At 32.7% G+C, this 20,925-nt stretch overlaps 1 protein-coding gene across 2 annotated transcripts in view; it reads right to left on the reverse strand.

Annotated features, from left to right (window-relative positions):
• Positions 1-1,344: 1,344 nt before the first annotated feature.
• The window catches only part of LOC115979078 (probable inactive purple acid phosphatase 1), a 92,716-nt gene continuing 73,135 nt past the window's right edge, over positions 1,345-20,925 (reverse strand). Inside the window, exons 1-13 of one of the 2 annotated variants that reach the window (XM_031101043.1) lie at positions 18,914-19,146; positions 18,105-18,287; positions 7,581-7,672; positions 7,379-7,445; positions 7,151-7,273; positions 6,555-6,647; positions 6,145-6,274; positions 5,882-5,963; positions 4,468-4,600; positions 3,846-4,051; positions 3,630-3,755; positions 3,047-3,356; positions 1,345-1,840 (exon numbers count right to left, since the gene is read on the reverse strand). In XM_031101043.1, coding sequence (XP_030956903.1) covers positions 1,535-1,840; positions 3,047-3,356; positions 3,630-3,755; positions 3,846-4,051; positions 4,468-4,600; positions 5,882-5,963; positions 6,145-6,274; positions 6,555-6,647; positions 7,151-7,273; positions 7,379-7,445; positions 7,581-7,672; positions 18,105-18,275 — 1,839 coding nt within the window. In that variant the 5' untranslated portion in view covers positions 18,276-18,287; positions 18,914-19,146 and the 3' untranslated portion in view covers positions 1,345-1,534. Of the gene's footprint in view, positions 1,841-3,046; positions 3,357-3,629; positions 3,756-3,845; positions 4,052-4,467; positions 4,601-5,881; positions 5,964-6,144; positions 6,275-6,554; positions 6,648-7,150; positions 7,274-7,378; positions 7,446-7,580; positions 7,673-18,104; positions 18,288-18,913; positions 19,147-20,925 lie in introns of those variants that run through there. The other variant, XM_031101040.1, reaches the window with a different exon arrangement.

The raw sequence follows: 20,925 nt of genomic DNA on the forward strand, positions 1-20,925 counted from the left end.
TTGGGGCTAGTTTTACAGTGCTAGTGTTTTTTTAGCCTTATCCAGCGTTGTCCTTATAGGGAAATTGGGGCTGGTTTTACAGTGCTAGTTTTTTTGGCCTTATCAATCATAGATAACTGGGATCAAAACAATGTTCTGAATACTAAACTTGTTTTGATTGTTTTCCTTTTATTTCTGTGTGCTTATGGTTGATTACAACGTATAGATATATTATTTTTTCTTAAGAAACAATTAATCTCATTAAAATCTTCTTGCGTTCATATGATGACACTAACATGAAGTTCCTAGAATTTTCACCATTTGCGATAAATGAATGGTTCAGTTTTACTACATCATCTTAAATGGAAACCAAAATAATTGTAGTTAATGTTTGTATAAATGTGTGCAAAATGTTAAAAGATACCTTGGAGTTTGGATTAAATTCGTACATGCTCTTATACTCTCAATTTAGTGTATTTTTCCATTTAAATGTTGACAACATGATAAAATTTAAACGATTCATTTTTTTTTTTTTGGCGATGTTAATTACACACTGGAGTGTACGGTGTGTGTGTCACATCAATTGAAATCATGGGTTCAAAACACGATTTTGGTTAAATTGTAAAATCTTGTTTTCAAGATACAATTTCACCATTTCAAATTTATAACTAAAATCGTGTTGTGAATACACAATTTCCAAGTGACGTGTGTATGGTGTGTGCACTTCACGTCGTGCAACAACAATCTTCCTTTTTTTTGGGGGGGGGGGGGGAGATAGGTAGATTGTGGAGGAGGGCTATTCATTTAACCATGAATAGTTAAAATTTTAAGAACTCTATGATAGAGTTACCTTTAGAACTCTAAAGCATCTTAATCCAAGAAAAGAAAAAGAACATGGCTGGTCTAAAGCAGCTAGTTACACGAACCACCACCATGAAGATAAAAGTTACAAACATGAATCAATGATACTCTAATGATAATTACAATTTTCCCTTTTAGAGTGCACCTTCCCCTAGTCATGTTTATATAATTTAAACAAAATATGGTAAGATTCTGATGCTCAGCATCAAAAGAGAATTTTTTGGGTCTTTGATACTAGCATTTGCTTTTGAAATGAAATTTTTAATTTTTCTTTTTACTCCATGGCATGATGCCTTTTAAGAGTTGTCAGCTGGCTTCTGCTGTTGGTGGGCATGGCTACTTCAGCAGGGCATAACACTATACTGTGAACAATTAATTCACTGTTTCTTCATAATTGGACCATGAGTTTGAATAAAATGATGATTTTTTCATCTATAATGTTTGATATGATTGGCTGGTTGAAGATTAAAAAATATGCAGCTCATGAGATAAAAGTTTCAGAAATTCAACTAATTACAAATACCTGTATTTTGACATATCTTTGGTTTATTACAGATATAGCATCCTGTCTCTAGCATTCAAGTAATGATGTTGATATTACTTAATTCACAATTTAATTGTGGTAAGACAATAATAATTGCCTTTAAAAAAAAAAGTCATAACTATTGTGAAGTCAACACAAGAACCTCATCATTCAAGATGCTAGGGTCATACTTGGGCAACTATCCACAGTGCAGGCCAAGATGTCCCTGTAATCCCGAGAGATTCTGAAAGAGTCGTAAACCTTTCCATCCCTGCTCTTCTTGTACTCAAACAACAGGTTTGAATGGTCAAATGCAGTAAGTTTTATGAATCCATAGTCAAAGTCTCTAAAGAAACTCCATTTTGTTTGGAGGGTTGTGAATGGTGAAAGGCTTGCTCCTGCACCACCAGCAGCCACATGAATTGTTCCATTCAAGGTGCCCTTGTAGTAGCGTTTCTCTTCATTGGTGCAAATATTCTGCAAAAAAAAAAAAATGGCAATATATTGTTAGTTTAAAGAAGAGTTGGATGCAACACATTTTCGGGCTCAATTGCTGCTGGCTAATATTTATTTCACAAGTAGCATGTCTGTCATTTGAAAGGAGATAACGGTGTTGAGACATCATACTGTCAATAACTGACAGTTGACAGGTATTTGGATACCTCACTATTTTTATGACTTGTTTAAAAAAAAAAAAAAAAAAAAAAAAAAAAAAAAAAAAAAAAAATTTATTTCACAAGTAGCATGTCTGTCATTTGAAAGGAGATAACGGTGTTGAGACATCATACTGTCAATAACTGACAGTTGACAGGTATTTGGATACCTCACTATTTTTATGATTTGTTTAAAAAAACAAACAAACAAACAAACAACAAACAAAGACGTGAGAAAGGACAGCTATTTCATGAAATTTTTATTTAGGTATTACTTGTCTTCTGTTTTCCAGAAATGGAAATTTTTTCCAAATTCTAAAATAATAACAATAATAAGTAAAGTGGAGAGCCACTATTGTGCTTTGACTTCAATATATACTCATTTCTCAACCTCTGCAATCCTACTTCTGTTGATATGCCTGCCCAAATAGGCTATAGACCATTTTAAGTCAGGTCTATGAAGGGTTTGTTCAAAGCATTACTAAGATATTGGAGCCAAAAGCGCAAAGAAATATTAATACACCATATAATTCTGTGAAGTCTTTCCTCTTCATGTCTTTAAAGAAAAAGCACATACAAGTGACTTTCACATAAGAAGCAGTTACATATTTTCTGTAGAAGTAACTTCAAGAGAAGTGGAAATCATTATTACTAATGTAACTATTACTACCATTGTTGTTCTTCTTGTTGTTAATGATTTCTCTTGGATATTGAAAAGCTAATAAAGGATTATTCTTGGAGATGGGAAGAAAAGCAATCAGATATGTCTATATTATAAACGCCAGTAACTTGTTAGTCACAACTCACAAAACTTATCCTCAACATTGACAGGTTAATTTGAAAACATGCTATCCAATACTACATTTTTACTGTGACACTATTTGACTTAAGTGTAAAGGCACAATGAAAATGCCGTAGTTTCGCCAGAAAAAAAAAATCATATTTCCTTCCATGTTTGAGCAAGATGCAGCAGAAAGATGTGGATAAGGATAAGGTACATCTTTGTCACTACAGAGAGTTATAAGACTACCTGGTATATGGGGCATGTCCTTTCATAATTGTGCACATGGCCATACACAGCAATGTCCACCTTGTATTTCTGCCAGAGCTTTTGCAGGCTCTCCCTCCCCATTGGTTCCTCAAATGATCCTTCTTCTGCATAACTGGCATCAGATGAATAACCAAGTACTCGATGTGCAAGAAAAATTAGCCATGGTTGCTTTTGCCTGTCGACTGATGCCAAGCAGTGCTCAATGAACTTGTATTGCTCAGTTCCCTCCCTCCAGTCAAGTTCAGTGTGAGCTATGCAGAAGCGGAACATGCCATAATCAGTGGAATACCTGGAGTGGAGAATGAAAACAATATTGTTTAAACCAGTTTCTTGCACATCTAGAAATAAGTCCAAGTATAGAAGTTATTGTAGGCAACATATGGGGAAATTGTGGTACTGATACATTATTCATTGAACATATATATACGAAGAGATTTAGGTGAATGACAATCACTTTGCAATCTACTTTAATGACAATCACTTTGCAATCTACTTTCCATATAAATACACACAGATATAGGTGAATGGAAAGCAAAACAAGTTAGAAATGATATTCCTGTACCAGAATTTGGCTCTGTTCTCAGCAGGGACATAAAACATAGTCTCAGCCAACACACCACATTCCCCCCCCGAGTCCATGTTCCCATAGAAGGATCCAGTCCCTGGCCAGTCACGTTCATGGTTGCCACTGTAAGGATTGATCACCAATTGGCACATAAGACAAATTACAAGACAAGAATAAGCTCAAATATTATGAGTGAGTACATTATGATGAAACCTTGCAATCATGTATGGCACGGTTGATGCAATTGGCTCAACCTGTGCAGTAAATTGGTCCCACTGTGAGATGTATCCATTTGCATAACATATATCTCCAATGTGGAAAACTATATCAATGTTCTTTAAGTCTTGAATAAGCTCTCTAGTAGTGTTAAGTGAGCCACGCTGGAAATTGTTATATTCGTTGGAACCATCAGCTTCATCCTGCAGAAGAAAAGGTTTAAGCAAAATACTCCAGAAACTACATAAAGATTGGATAGGGATTCATGATCCTAAACAATGATCCTAAAACTTAAAGTAGCAGATTTTTAATACAGGCAGATATCAATCTTGGAGATCAATATTCTGAGTTTAAGGAATGTAATTACTGTGCATTCACAATGAGAAATTGCATATACTCCTTTAAGATCGGGCATATATTTGTACATTTAATATCATAGCAGTATAATTGAAAAAAAAAAAAGAAAAAGGTTAAGCAAGATAAATTAGTATGTTGCTGATGATATATATAAATTTACTGCAATAACCGACACACAAGTCATTGATTAATGATTAGCTATTGCTGCAATATAGGATTTACTAATTTAGATTAACATAAAATTTTCCAATAGAGTTCAAACCTTCCCCATGTCACCAAAAATAACTACACGTTGTAGAGAATTTTGACCAGGATAAGGAGATGCTCTAAATTGATATTGTTGACTCCAAACATATGTACCATTGAACAATTTATGCCCCAGCTTGTAAGTATACCTGTATAATCAATAAAAAAACATAATTGAATGTTTAGTTGCTCATAAGTCAAACAGCTGAATGTGAGAATTTTAACAAAATACCAACCCCATAACTTCTATGGTTGGTATCTTATAATCAAAACATTTGTAGTGAAAATTATTCGTATTTCAAACTCATTCCTTTTCAAGAGAACCATATTTAGAATTTTAAATTTATTGGACCACTTTATAAACAGTTAAGAGAGTTCGATTTCATCTTAGTCCACCCCCCACCCCCCACCCACCCCCTCCAACTTCATGTTTCTTCCGACTACTGTGACCAAGTATCCCAAACTTTTTTTCTATAAGTAATGAAATTTTATTGAAGAAAAGAACAACTAGATGAGTTGAAAATAATAAAAGATTAGGGTTCTGTGAGAAGAAAGAGGGAGCAATGAACATAGGCAAAGAAATATTAAAAAATAGGTTTAGAACTTAATTAATTAGTCCCCTCACCGTTACATATAATTTATTTATATTAGACTGATATGACATGATTAAAGAATAGGCTTAAGCTAATATAAGAATAACAAGCCTATACAAAATAACAGTGTTAACACTAACATACCTCATGTACACAAGAATATACACAAAGTATACAAAAATGAATAAATATGAATGATTTCCCTGTTTAAATATATGAACATAAAATGACATATCATTCAGAAACATCATTATGTGGGGGCCACTAAATAACACATTACCAAACTTTTTACTATTCTACCAGATATTTTATTATGTCAACCTTCCAATTTTATGTCATATTATTTTTATTAAGAAACTGGAAATAATTTAATAGTTGATTTTGAGTAACTAACAACTTGCTTATTTTACCATTTCTTATGAAATGGCAAATCAATACTTTCCTCTAACAAAAATCCTAAAATGGTTAATATTTTTTTTTTAGGAAAAAAAAAAAAAAAAAAAAAAGAAGAGTTTGACTAAAAGCTCAAGTCGATTATTAATCTTATTTATATATCAGTGTGGAGCGGTGTAACTGAATAATGAACTAAGGAAGGGTTTTTAAGAGCTTATGGATTGCAATTCCATGAATTTTGGCCCAAAAAGTGAAACATATGCTCAAAGAAAATTAAACAAAGCTTAATGTAATGAAGATAGAGAGCCTAGCCAGAAAGAATAAAAACAAAATAATGGTGTTGTTCCTCACTTCCTCTACATAAACTTAGCCCAAAAACCTGAATTTTTGAGAGTTGACACACCTAGAATCAACATTATATGCAAGAATAGAGATAAAACATACACTGCATTGGGCCACAACTCCTTCAGAAAACTAGTATGTATAAATCCAGGATCACGCCATCCCACTGTTCTTGCTGGTGCACCTGCTCATAAACATGAATAAGATAAATTATGGACCAACGGGAAAGAACTAATAACAGATTTTGGGTGATATTTGAACAGTATTGAAAAGCAAAATGAACCATCATGCAATTCTTTTGCAAATGTGTCAACTCCCAGATAATTTTTAAGAAAGCAAAATTCAAAGGAAAGAATTTTACACACCACACATGCTGTTATGATCAAAAGTCAGTGTCCCAGCTGGGGAATGCACTTGGTCACCTCCTTTTGGACCCCACTCAACAAAAGGTCCCGCTTCATTGATCCCGTATCCACTTGTCCATGTCACAGTCATCTGAGTATCAATTCAAAAGAATCAAAACCATGTTATATCCTTGATATTGTAAGCTTCTCAAGGAAAAAACAGTAACCCAAGGTCACTATAGGATAATTATCCTATGTTATTAGTGAAACATGGACAAAGGAGTCGCTATACAGTACAAAAAAAAAGGTTAGGTCAAGTACTCTGTGCCATGTTGCTATTCGATGCTCACAATGAGAGGACTTTTTACTTTTGTTATGCCCTAATGAACGAGATTCAAGTATTAAACGAAAGAAAAAAAATTTGAACTTACTTCGTTCCATTGTTTCCCTTGTGCTAAGCGTGGGTAAACTGGTGCATTGGGATTTGCAAAAGCTACTCGATTCGAAACTGCCACCAGCTTAGGCTATTATATAGAAAATAAATATGCAAGTAAACAAATTACAGCAAAGGTCAATCAAATTTGAAATGCAAATAGCTAAAAGAAAACTTTTAAGTGCAATAAGGGAGAACATTAAGAGCAAAAATGGAAAAAGAAAATGAAGGAAGACAAGAGCAGAGCCAAAAGGACATAGGTAGAAGCCTTGCAAGAAGCCATCACCTCCAAGTATTTCAGGAAAATATGGACGTCAACATGCAGAACAGCAAATATAGATAGAGTTATCCAAACCAAAATAGTTGAGATTAACACTTTGTTGTAATTATATTATAATCCATCAAGCAGTGATCACAAGCATTGTTTATATATGAAACTTCCTAAATATCAAAAGATGATTTTTTTTTTTTCCTTTCTTTCTTTCAAAGAACTGAACAGGAAAACATAATAGTTCAATGCATAATAACTATTAGTTCATATGAAACAGATAAGTTATCACATAAATATGCAGATATTGATATTTGTGAGCATACATTTGATAAGCCACCAGAAAATAGTGCAAATGAGAAATCTGATCTCTGGTTAATCAGCTGAAGCTTCAAATATCCTTTACCAGTGTCTTTGTACTCGGGACTGGAGTAGTCTGCAAACTGAAACTGCAAAAGAAGACAATCCAGTTCGCTCTTTTATCTCCTTTTCTATGTCAAAGAAGATCAGGGTAAGAAGAATTTCAGAAAGTCATTGCACTGTGCAGGATGAACCTTGATAGGTGCAGAACATAGTAGTGGAGGATAAACTGTAGGGTTTTCTTCAGGGCAGGTGGAAGCACTGAAAATGTTGTAGTGGAAAGGCTTCAAATTAGATCAATGCAATTTAGGTTAATTACAAGCACAAAAAACAAGAAAAGCTCACAAGGTTCCAAATGTAGACTGAAGGTTCAGAAATTCAATGACATTTACTCACCTGAAATTTGCAGGAGAAAATACTCCTATCCAATCATCAGCTGATGGCTTTGGAGAACTAAACTCCAATGTTACCCATTCAGTAGTTTGCGCCTAAAACAGTGAACAGAACTTGCATCAATAGCAAAACAAAATCTATGTTATGCACAATTTTAGCGGTTTGATCCCCGCAATTTAAAATGACAACCCAATTGAAATATTTAAATGTAAATAAAATTTAAAGGAGCACAGATGCAGAATTCACAAAATTAGAAAAATAAAAAGGGGTTTAAGACATTATCAAATTTACCAAGAAGAAAGTCATCAAACTTTCAGTAACATGGATCAAATTAAACACTAAATCATCAACTTTAACAAACCCTATCATCAACTTTAACAAACCCTAACATCAACAATTTAATTTAACAAAGACCCAGTTAACTAACCCTAACATCATCACTGCAAAACAATGCATAGTTCAAGATTTGAGTATGAAATTTCCCTCATATCAACACATCAACCCACGAATAGAACAAAGCACAAAACAAAACAAAAAAAAATAAAAATAAAAATCAAACCCACAAACCAATTCAATCTCAAAACACAATAAAGTTTCGCTCTTTTTTAGCAGGTTTAACAGTTTTATTACAAATTCAATACAGAACCCAAAATAGAAAACAAATTCGTGACTGATGACTTTCTTTAATTTTTCATGCATGTTTCTCGGCAACCAAACAGTAAACGGTGGGTACAAAGCAACTCACCTTTTTCTTTAGTTTTGAGAGACCGTGTAGAAAGAAAAAGGTTGTTGTCGCTTGATCGAAGCTTTTGGCGAAGGCTGACTGAGACTGAGAGTGAGATTGACTGAGAGTGAGAACAATGAGATGGAGAAGCCGGTGAGTGAGAGCGTGAGTGGAGAAAGTCAGTGACGGATCAGTGTGTGAGAGGGTGAGACAGTGAGTGAGAGCGTCGCCTTAAGCGTTTGCTCTGTGTGAGAGAGAGGGTGAGGGTGAGGGTGAGGGTGAGGGTGAGTGACAGTGGAGAGTGATTTGTGTGAGGTGAGTGAGGCGTTATTTTTGAAAATGTATTATTTGAAACTCGAGTTTCTGAGACTCGGTTTTACTTTAAGTAAACCCACTCTTAGAGATTGAGTTTAACGTGTGGCATCTACGTGGAACTCGAGTTTCTGAGACTCGAGTTCCATGTAGACGCCACGTGGATTTTTGCCACATGGAACAACCTAAACCGAGCCTCAGAGGCTCGATTTACGGGCCCAAAATCGAGCCTCTGAGGCTCGAGTTGCTAGTTTGCCAATATGTTTCCAAACTGACCCTACTAACTAAATAGTTCGGGTTTTATGGGTAATTACCCATTTTCGCCTGTTGGCACAAGCCAAAGGCGCGACTTCCCTAGCTTGTGTACTGTACAGATAACAATAAAAAAAATATATGAAAATGCGAGATATCAATTATCATTCCTTTTTAAAGCATAAAGAATACTTTTTTTTTTTTTACCATTTGGGTAAAATCCTCTCTAATAATAAAAGTATAAAATAAATAAATAAATAATTATATATATATATATATATATATAAAAATTAAACCATTCATTTAATCATGAATTGTTAAAATTTTAAAAAATTTATGGTAGAATTACACTTGAACTCTATAGCATCTGAATCCAAGAAATGACAAGAAAAAGGTTGGTCCAAAGCAAGTAGTTACAATAATATCTAAAAATTGAAGCATGTAACAAAGGTTAAAAAACATTGATGGCAAATAGCAATGAAAAAAAATATGGAGATACGAGGTATCGATTCTCGTTCTTTTCTAAAAGGGTTTAGAATACTCTACCATTTGAGCTACATCCCCTTTTATAATAAAAGTATGATATATATATATATATATATATAAATAATTGAACCATTCATTTTACCATAAATTGTTAATATTTTAAGAACTTTATGGTAGAATTACCCTTGGCTGGTCCAAAGCGAGTAGTTACAATAATATCAAAAAATGGAAGCATGTAAGTATGTAACAAGGGGGAAAAACACTAATGGTAGATAGCAATGAAAAAAATATGGAAATGTGAGATATCGATCCTTGTTCCTTTCTAAAAGTGTTTAGAATACTCTACCATTTGAGTTACGTCCCCTTTCATAATAAAAGTATAATATATATATATATATATAATTGAACAATTCATTTAACTTAAACAAAAAAACAAAAAAAAAAAAACCAATTCATTTAACCATAAATCGTTTAGATTTTAAGAACTTCATGGTAGAATTACCCCTGGCTAGTCCAAAGCAAGTAGTTACAATAATATCAAAAAATTGAGGCACGTAAGTATGTAACAAGGGGGAAAAAACACTGATGGTAGATAGCAATGAAAAAAACATGGAGATGCGAGGTATCGATCCTCATTCCTTTCTAAAAGTTTTTAAAATACTCTACCATTTGAGCTACACCCCCTTCTATAATAAAAGTATAATATAAATAAATAAATAAATAAATAATTGAACCATTCATTTAACCATAAATTGTTAAGATTTTAAGAACTTTATGGTAGAACTACCCTTGGCTAGTCCTAAGCAAGTAGTTACAATAATATCAAAAAATTGAAGCATGTAAGTATGTAACAAGGGGGAAAAAAACATTGATAGTAGATAGCAAATAAAAAAATATGGCGATGCCAAGGTATCGATCCTCGTTTCTTTCTAAAAAACGTTTAGAATACCCTACCATTTGAGATACATCCCCTTTTATAATAAAAGTATATAATATATATATATATATATAATTGAACCATTCATTTAACCATAAATTGTTAAGATTTTAAGAACTTTATGGTAGAATTACCCTTGGCTGGTCCAAAGCAAGTAGTTACAATAATATCAAAAAATTGAAGCATGTAAGTATGTAACAAGGGGGACAAAACACTAATGGTAGATAGCAATGAAAAAAATATGAACCATAAAATTGTTAAGATTTTAAGAACTTTATGGTAGAATTACCCTTGGTTGGTCCAAAGCAAGTAGTTACAATAATATCAAAAAATTGAAGCATGTAAGTATGTAACAAGGGGGAAAAAACACTGATGGTAGATAGCAATGAAAAAAATATGAAGATGCGAGGTATCGATCCTTCTTCCTTTCTAAAAGCGTTTAGAATACTCTACCATTTGAGCTACATTCCCTTTCATAATAAAAGTATAATATATATAATTATAATTATAATTATAATTATAATTGAACCATTCATTTGACCATAAATTTTTAAGATTTTAAGAACTTTATGGTAGAATTACCCTTGGCTAGTCCAAAACAAGTAGTTACAATAATATCAAAAAATTGAAGCATGTAAGTATGTAACAAGGGGGAAAAAACATTGATGGTAGATAGCAATGAAAAAAATATGGAGATGTGAGGTTTCAATCCTCGTTCCTTTCTAAAAGCGTTTAGAATACTCTACCATTTGTGCTACATCCCCTTTTATAATAAAAGTATAATAAATAAATAAATAATTGAACCATTCATTTAACCATAAATTGTTAAGATTTTAAGAACTTTATGGTAGAATTACCCTTGGCTGGTCCAAAGCAAGTAGTTACAATAATATCAAAAAATTGAAGCATGTAAGTATGTAACAAGGGGGGGGGGGGGAACACTAATGGTTGATAGCAATAAAAAAAATATGGAGATGGTAGGTATCAATCCTCGTTCCTTTCTAAAAGCATTTAAAATACTCTACCATTTGAGCTACATACCCTTTTATAATAAAAGGTATATATATAATTGAACCATTCATTTAACCATAAATTGTTAAGATTTTAAGAACTTTATGGTAGAATAACCCTTGGCTGGTCCAAAGCAAGTAGTTACAATAATATCAAAAAATTGAAGCATGTAAGTATGTAACAAGGGGGAAAAAACATTGATGGTAGATAGTAATGAAAAAATATGGAGATGCGAGGTATCGATCCTCGTTCCTTTCTAAAAACGTTTAGAATATTCTACCATTTGAGCTACATCCCCTTTTATAATAAAAGTATATAATAAATAAATAAATAAATATATATATATATATATATATATAAAAATAATTATATAATTGAACCATTCATTTAACCATGAATTATTAAGATTTTAAGAACTTTATGGTAGAATTACCCTTGACTGGTCCAAAGCAAGTAGTTACAATAATATCTGAAAATTGAAGCATGTAACAAGGGGGGAATAGCATTGATGGTAGATAGCAATTAAAAAAATATGGAGATGCGAGGTATCAATCCTCGTTCCTATCTAAAAAGCATTTAGAATAATCTGCCATTTGAGCTACATCCCCTTTTATAATAAAAGTATAAAATAAATAAATACACACACACACATATAACATTGAACCATTCATTTAACCAAGAATTTTTAAGATTTTAAGAACTTTATGGTAAAATTACCCTTTGCCGGTCCAAAGCAAGTAGTTACAATAATATCTTTTTTTTTTTTTTTTCAAACCGACAGTAGTATCTAAAAATTGAAGCATGTAACAAAGGGGAAAAAACATTGATAGTAGATAGCAAATAAAAAAATATGGCGATGCGAGGTATCGATCCTTGTTCCTTTCTAAAAAGCGTTTAGAATACTCTACCATTTGATATACATCCCCTTTTATAATAAAAGTATATATAATTGATCCATTCATTTAACCATGAATTGTTAAGATTTTAAGAACTTTACGGTAGAAATACCCTTGGCTGGTCTAAAGCAAGTAGTTACAATACTATCTAAAAATTGAAGCATGTAACAAGGGGGAAAAACATTGATGGTAGATAGCAATGAAAAATTATGGAGATGTGAGGTATCGATCCTCGTTCCTTTCTAAAAAGGGTTTAGAATACTCTACCATTTGAGCTACATCCTTTTTTATAGTAAAAGTATATAATAAATAATTGATCTATTCATTTAACCATGAATTGTTAAGATTTTAAGAATTTTATGGTAGGATTACCCTTGGCTAGTCCAAAGAAAGTAGTTACAATAATATCTAAAAATTGAAGCATGTAACAAGGGGGAAAAACATTGATGGTAGATAGCAATAAAAAAAATGGAGATGTGAGCTATCGATCGTCGTTCCTTTCTAACCTCTTTACCCTTCTCATTTTATTTCCTATAAATTTGCTATTCTCGCGCATGCACACACACGCACACTCTCTCTCTCTTATTCTTTCTTGCAACTCTACTATAGGCTAATGAATCATTGTGCTTTTTATAACTCTTGTTTAGGTTTATACATTTTGGTGTTGTTTTTTTGAGTTCCCGTCACAAGAAGTCTATCTCCCTCTTATAGTTTTGGTTTGATTTTTATTCAAGTTAATGTAGGGATGTCAATGTTTGACACGACCTGCGAACACGACACTGGTTTTTGTGGGTCAGGGTTAGACCTTAATGGGTTTGGGTCATAAATGGATTAACCTAAAAACGACACGATAAAAAGCGTGTCATTAGCGGGTCAACTTGCGTGACCCACAATAGACACGTTTGACACGCCAATTTATTTGTATCAACCCGAAATAACCCATTTAACACAACTCATCTAATAGATAAATATTCATTTTATTTTAGATTTATCAAATACCTTTTATATCTAATCTATATTTTAAACTTAAAAAGAAAAGTGAGTAATTACAAAAACTTATAGTGTTATAATTGTAAATTGAAACTTTACAAATTCTAGATCTCTAAACCCTACAAAACCCTAAATCTCTTAAACTTCTTATAAATATCTTATTTTATTTTATTTTTGTTGAACCATGTTATTTTGAACGTAGGTTGCAGACTTGAAATGTATGCTCTGTTTTTTGGGATTTAAAAAACTTATTTCTATATGGATTTTATATTTAATTTTATGCGGATTGAAATGGGTTGTGTCACATTTGTATCAACCCAACACGATCTGTTTATTAAGCATGTCAAGTAGGTCAGGTCATGTCAACCCGCCCCATTAACAGGTCAGATTAGGGTTGAAGAGTCATGTCACAATTATTAAATGGGTCGGGTTTAAGTTGAGCCATTTAGTTGAATACCCCTACCTAGACACGACATGAATATGACACATTAACCTAAATTGACACCGTTAAGTTATTGCTTAGTTATTTTATAAGTGAGAATTTAGATTTATATCAAAACACAATGGCTATAAATTTGAATGTTTCTATCAATTATTTGAGTAATATCTTGTGTAATTTTGTTATGAGTTTTGATTATTCTCCTTTAAAAGAATGGAGAATTTGAATAATTTATTTGAAACTTCAAAAGTTTAGTAGTACAAAATAAATTTGAAAAACATAGTGCACTGTAACATAATTTTAAAGAATATGGATCACCTCATAAAGAAATAATATCAATCAAACACATCCAAAACAAGAGAATGATATATTGGTAGAAATTGAAAGATGGAAAATAATTTTAGAAATTGTTTAATTTTTAGAAAGAACAAATTACTTAAAACAAACTTTAGAGAAAAAAATTATATATTTTATCACAATTACAAAATAATTATCTATGTGTGGGTCTGCGACTAGTAAAGATAAAAGTTAAGAACATGAATCAACGTTACTCTAATGATAGTTACACGTTGCCCTTTTTGAAAGCATCTTTCCCTAGTCATTTTTATATAAAATATACAAAATATGATAAAACTCAAATGCTTGTGATCAAAATAAAAAATAAAAAATTGGTGGGTTTTTGATAATATCATTTGCTTTCAAAATGAGCTTTTTAATGGTCCTTGCCACTCCATTGCATGGTGCCTTCGAGAGTAATCATTGGGGTACAATAGTTCCACACTGAACAGTTACTTCACTGTCTATATATATATATATATATATATATAGGGTGACCATGTGTGACTCACTTTCTTGGGCGTAACCATAGGGGCATCCCTCACTAGGAAATGTTGGATTGAGCCATAGTTATTGTAACTGAGGTGCTACAGACCTCACCCTAGCACACTAAGAGAGCTAGTAGTACAGGGCACATTACATGAGTGCTCCTACCTTCCATCCCCCATACTCACCAGGGTTCGAACGAAGGATCATTGCGCATGCGCGCGGGAACCTTACCGCTAGGCCACCCCTCTTGGGGCAGTTACTTCACTTTCTTTAGAATTAGAACATGAGTTTGCTAATATAATGATGAACTTTCATTTATAATGTTTGATATGGTTTTTTGGGACTGATAGTAGAAAAATTGATAGAGAAGTCACCCTTATTGCCACTCTATAGAACCGTACATGACATTTTTGAAAATCATTGGATCATTTTCCTTGTTCGAAAATCTCCTCCCTTCTTCCACTACGCCCCAAAGAGTAAAGTAGGCTTGATTCAGTCATGTTTTCAATCATTTGGAATTTGGGTTCTTCTACTTAATTTTGTCGAAATAAAGACGGAACCAAAAAATAATGCATAAATACAAATTCTATTGTATATTTGCTTTTCTACAATTGGCTGGTTAGAACAGAGATCAATGCAAAACATATACAGCTTATGAGATAAAAGTTTCAGCAACTCAACTAAAAACAAATGCCTGTATATTTATATATCTTTGATTTCTTACAGATATAGCAGCCAGTCTCTAGCATTCAAGTAATAATCTTGATAAGAGATTACTTATTCCTTTTTTCTTTTGTCTTGTTTTGTTTTGTTTTGTTTTGTGTTTTGTATTTTTGTATTTTTTATTTTTTGCTTAAGAAGAGATTACTTATTCACAATTTTATTGTGGTAAGACAGTCACAATTGTAATTAAAAAACAAAAAGAAAAGAAAAAGAAGACAGTCATAACTAATGTGATTTCACTACAAGAAGCCTCATCATCCAAGATGCTAGGGTCATGCTTGGGCAACTATCCACAGTGCAAGCCAAGATGTCCTTGTAATCCTGGGAGATTCTGAAAGAGTCGTAAACCTTTCCATCCCTGCTCTTCTTGTACTCAAACAACAGGTTTGAACGGTCAAATGCTGTAAGTTTTATGAATCCATAACTTCTATGGTTCCTATCTTATAGTCAAAACTAATCTAGTGAAAATATTCCTATTTCAAATTCAATCCTTTTGGGTCTATGGGTTAGCCCATTGGTTGTTATTGCTGGAGAGGTGTTACTGATTGATGAAATAAGAAAAGAAATTTAAGAGCTTGTGGATTGAAATTTTAACAAAATTTTGGCCGAAAAGTAAAAACTTATGCTCAAATAAAATTATACAAAGATTAATATTATGGACATATAAATGCAGAACAAAGGAGGTGCTGCTCCTCTACATAAAACTTGGCCCAAAACCCAATTTTTAAGAGTTCACACCTAAAATCAAAATCATATGCAAGAATAAAGATACAACATACACTGCATTGGGCCACAACTCATTCAGAAAACTAGTATGTATAAATCCAGGATCCCGCCATCCCACTGTCCTTGCCGGTGCATCTGCTCATATACAACAATAAGATGAGTTATGGACCAATGGGAAAGAACTCAACAGATTTTGAGTGATATTTCAACAATATTGAAAAGAAAAATGAACCATCATGCAATTCTTTTGCAAATGTGTCAACCTTCTGAACATAATCTGTCCCAATTCTAGGGATAAGTGTTTTTTTTTTTTTTTTTTTTTTTTTCATGCTGGTGAGTCCTAATGTTTAGAGCAGCAACATTCCCAGATAGTTTTTAAGAAAAAAAAAAAAAAAAAATCAAACGTACGAATTTTACACACCACACATGCTGTTACGATCAAAAGTCAATGTCCCAGCAGGAGAATGCACTTGGTCACCTCCTTTTGGACCCCACTCAACAAAAGCTCCTGCTTCATTGATCCCATATCCACTTGTCCATGTCACAGTCATCTGAGTATCAATTCAAAACCATGTTATCTACTTGAAATTGTAAGCTTCTTAATGTAAAAGCAGTAACCTAAGGTAACATTAGAATAAGTATCAAATGTTATTAGTTCAAGGAAAAAAAAAAGAGTAGAAGAAGGTGCTAGAAAACTAGTGGAACAAAAGCTTCAAGGTAAATGAATAGCTTTACAGTACAAAGCAGAACAGGCAGGATAAATACATGTGCTGTGTTGATAGTCTATGCACAAAATAAGCAGTCCTACTCTTGTTATGTCATGTATGAGCTTCAATTATTAAAAGAAAATAAAAATTGGACTTACTTCATTCCATTGTCTCCCTTGAGCTAAGCGTGGGTAAACTGGTGCATTTGGATTTGCAAAAGCTACTTGATTCGAAATTGCCACCAGCTTAGGCTATTATACAGAAAATAAATACATAAATAAACAAATTGCAGAAAAGGTCAATCAAGTTTGAAATGCAAATAGCAAAAAGAAAGCTTTTAATGTAAAAAAGAGAGGTCATGAAAATGGAAAAAGAAAATGAAGGAAGACAAGAGGAGAGCAAAAAGGACATAGGTAGAGGCCTTGCAAGAAGCCATCACTGCCAAGGTTTTAAGGAAAATATGGAGTCAGCATTCAGAATAGCATATATGGATTGAGTTAACCAACCCAAAGCAGTTGAGATTAAAGCTTTGTTGTATATATACTATAATCCATGAAGCAGTGATCACAAGCATTGTTTATATATGAAATTTCCAAAATATCAAAAGTTAAATATTTTTTTCTTTCTTTCAAAGAACTAAACAGGAAAACGTAATATTTCATTGCATAAGAAATATTGCTTCATATAAAACAAATAAGTTATCATGCAAATATGCAGATATTGACATTTGTGAGCATACATTTGATAAGCCACCAGAACACAGCGCAAATGAGAAATCTGATCTCTGATTAATCAGCTGAAGCTTCAACTATCGTTTACCAGTGTCTTTGTACTCAGGACTGGAGTAGTTTGCAAACTGATACTGCAAAAGAAGACAATCCAGTTCACACTTTTAGCTCCTTTTCTATGTCAAAGAAGATTAGGGCAAGAAGAATTTCAGAAAGTCAATGTGCTGTGCAGGATGAACCTTGATAGGTGCAGAACATAGTAGTGGAGGATAAACTCTAGGGTTTACTTCAGGGCAGGTGGAAGCACTGAAAATGTTGAAGTGGAAGGGCTTCCAATTAGATCAATGCCATTAAGGTTTATTACAAGCATAACAAAACAAGAAAAGTTCACAAGGTTCCAAATGTGGACTGAAGGTTCAGAAATGCATTGACATTTACTCACTTGAAATTGGCAGGAGAAAATACTCCTATCCAATCATCAGCTGATGGCTTTGGAGAACTATACTCCAATGTCACCCATTCTGTAATTTGCTCCTAAAACAATGAATAAAACTTACATCAGCCGCAAAACAAAATCTACGTTAGGCACAATTTTAGTGGTTTGATCCCCCAACACAAATTACAATCCACATAGGAAATTCAATGGCCATATTTTATTTTTACAACTAAAAAGCATGCAAACTTGAAGATCATCAAGCAAGTTCCTGATTAAAATACATATTCTAAATAATTAGACAGAGATGAAAGAAGCACAATGATGTTGATGCTTACCTTTAATCCAAGGACTGTAGGAGAATCTTTAATATAAGCATCGTGATTAAGATCAACTGTTGCCTTATGAATCGCAATTTTTGACAGAGGCTGATCCCCATGTGACCATGCCTCTTGAAGGGTTGTAAGAACCAAAAATATTGCCAAGGACAACAAATTTAGTCCTCTCATCCCACCCAAGATCTGAGTTCAATAAAAAGGATATGAGTTCATACTAAACAAAATTGCAACTCCAAAAACATACTTTCAAGAAGTTAAAATGCATAAAACACATGTAACACCCTAACTAGCACTGTCAATATGGTTTATTATCAAGAATTAAACTAACTTTTTATATATATATATATATATATATATTTTTCGAGCACAGTACCTAGGCTGATATTATTAACCGTGCTAACCTTGTACAGCAACCAATATAATATGAAGCTCAAAAGAATGTCAAGATACTATCTTCCCATTAAAAGCAGAATGAATGCAAAATATGAATGAAATTGAAACTCCCAAAACATGCTTTCAAGTAGCTATACCGCATAAAGTACATGAAACACCCTAACTAGCACTGTCAATATAGTTATTATCAAAAATCAGACAGACTTAATACAGCAACCAGCATAATACATATCTCAAAAGCAATTGAAGATACTATCTTTACCCCTTGAAAGCAGAATTGAATTGCAAAACACTGGCTCATACACACCGATATTATCAACCAAATGAACCCAACAAAATGGAAAAGCCCAATCAAATTCCCATAATAGGCTTACATTGCAATTTTACAAATACACCAAAGAAATACCTCTACTTACTGATTCTACTGCAAAGGAAGCTGAATAACAATCGAGAATCCAAAACAAGCAACTGGGTATTCACCTAAACTTCAGTAAGAAGCACAAGATAAGAAAAAGAAAGAAACTTGGTGCACCTGTAGAGAATTGTACTACCGAGAGCCAAAGGTCAACGTGAAACAAATAAATAAACCAAAGATGGTAAATTTGTAAATAATTTAAATAGAGCAATTTAAGAAATTATAGAAAAACATTGGACTTAGGAATATCTAAGAGAAGATTCGACCGTTGGTACCGAGGTTAAAGCTGAGTTGTCACTTGTTCGTTGATGGACATACCACGAAATACCCTCTTTTTCCTTCTTTCTTTCGGGTTGGGGGATTAGAACCCAAGTTTAGTTTAGTTTAAAAGAAGATGTTCACTATGTCTGTTTTTGGTAGCCTACAAATTTATGGTAGGCTTACAATGCAGTCCTTTTTGGAAGAGAAATGTTACCTTAACAAAATTTTCACAATAAATTTTAAGTGACAAGTTATTATTAATTGTTAAGAGTAAACAAAAAAAGTAATTTAAAGTGTGGATTCTAATTTAAATCAATAATAGCTTGTTACTAAGATTTATTGTAAAAATATTACAAAAATACCACTTCTCCTTTTGAAAAGTTGGTTGATTTTACGGTACTAGTGTTTTTAGCCTTATCTGGTGTTGTTCTTTTTGGGAAGTTGGGGTTGGTTTTTTAGTGCTAGTGTTTTTGGCATCAGTCATAGATAACTAGGATCAAAATGATGTTCTGACTTATATCCCATTGTTTATAAATAAATATTTAAAAAAAAAAACTATCATATTAAATCAATAACAGCTTACCACCTAAGATTTGTTGTGAAAGTGTTGCAAAGATATCACTTTTGTTTTTGAAAAGTTGGTTGGTTTTACGGTGCTAGTGTTTTTAGCCTTATCCAGTGCTATTCTTTTTGGGAAATTGGGGTTGGTTTTTTAGTGCGAGTGTTTTTAGCATCAATCATAGGTAGCTGGGATCAAAATGATGTTATGATTATATATACCATTGTTAAAAAAAAAAAGAGACTATTATATCCTATTCTAATAATATTCCAAAACTTGTTTGGTTGTTTCCTTTTTCTTTCTTGGTTTGCTTATGTTTGATTACAACTTATAAATAACATTTTTTCCCCTTAAGAAATAATTAATCTCAATAGGATCTTCTAAAAAGTTTGACTTACTTCTAATACTTTTTTAATTGGATATCTCATTTTGTTTTAAATATACAATAACAATTTTCCTAAAAAAAAAATATACAATAGCAAGTAGTTGTGGGTTTTAATCTCCACATCTTTAAATGGAAAACCGAAATTCTTTGTTTAAATGTGTGCAAATGCAAAAAGATATCCTAGAGTTTGGATCAATTTCAAATAAATTTGTATACTCACAACTTAATGTATATTTTTCCCTTTTAAAATCAAAACCATTCATTTTACCATGAATTGTTAAGAACTTAAGATTTTCAGAACTCTATGTTATAGTTCCCTTTGAAATATAGAGCATCTAAATCCAAGGAAAAAAAAAAAAAAAAACACATACTGGTCCAAAACAAGTAGTTACACAAACCACTACTATAAAGATAATAGGTATGCCCACAGCCTTGTAGCTGGATTGACATCTCCCCTTGCACAAAGTGATTGGTTTCTAAAGGGAAAAATGTTTGAATTGTGAGATTAACAGCATATTGTAACTATCTCAAAATAAAAAGTAAAAGTTATGAACAATGCCACACTGAACAATTGATTCACTGTTTCTTCATATATATATATATATGTATGTATTGGAAATGATAGAACATTTTTTTTTAGAGATAATTACAACTTTCTACTAACCTCACTGTTCGAACCCTTTCTCCCATAGACTCCCAACCATTTTGTGCATGGACAGGTGCCAATTCAGCTACAAAACCTTTGATATGATAGAACATTTTTGATCTCACATCACAATGGCTTTGAGCTTGTGACAAGGTTGAGAAG

The sequence above is a fragment of the Quercus lobata genome, chromosome 3, assembly GCF_001633185.2.
Source record: "Quercus lobata isolate SW786 chromosome 3, ValleyOak3.0 Primary Assembly, whole genome shotgun sequence".
NCBI lineage: Eukaryota > Viridiplantae > Streptophyta > Magnoliopsida > Fagales > Fagaceae > Quercus > Quercus lobata.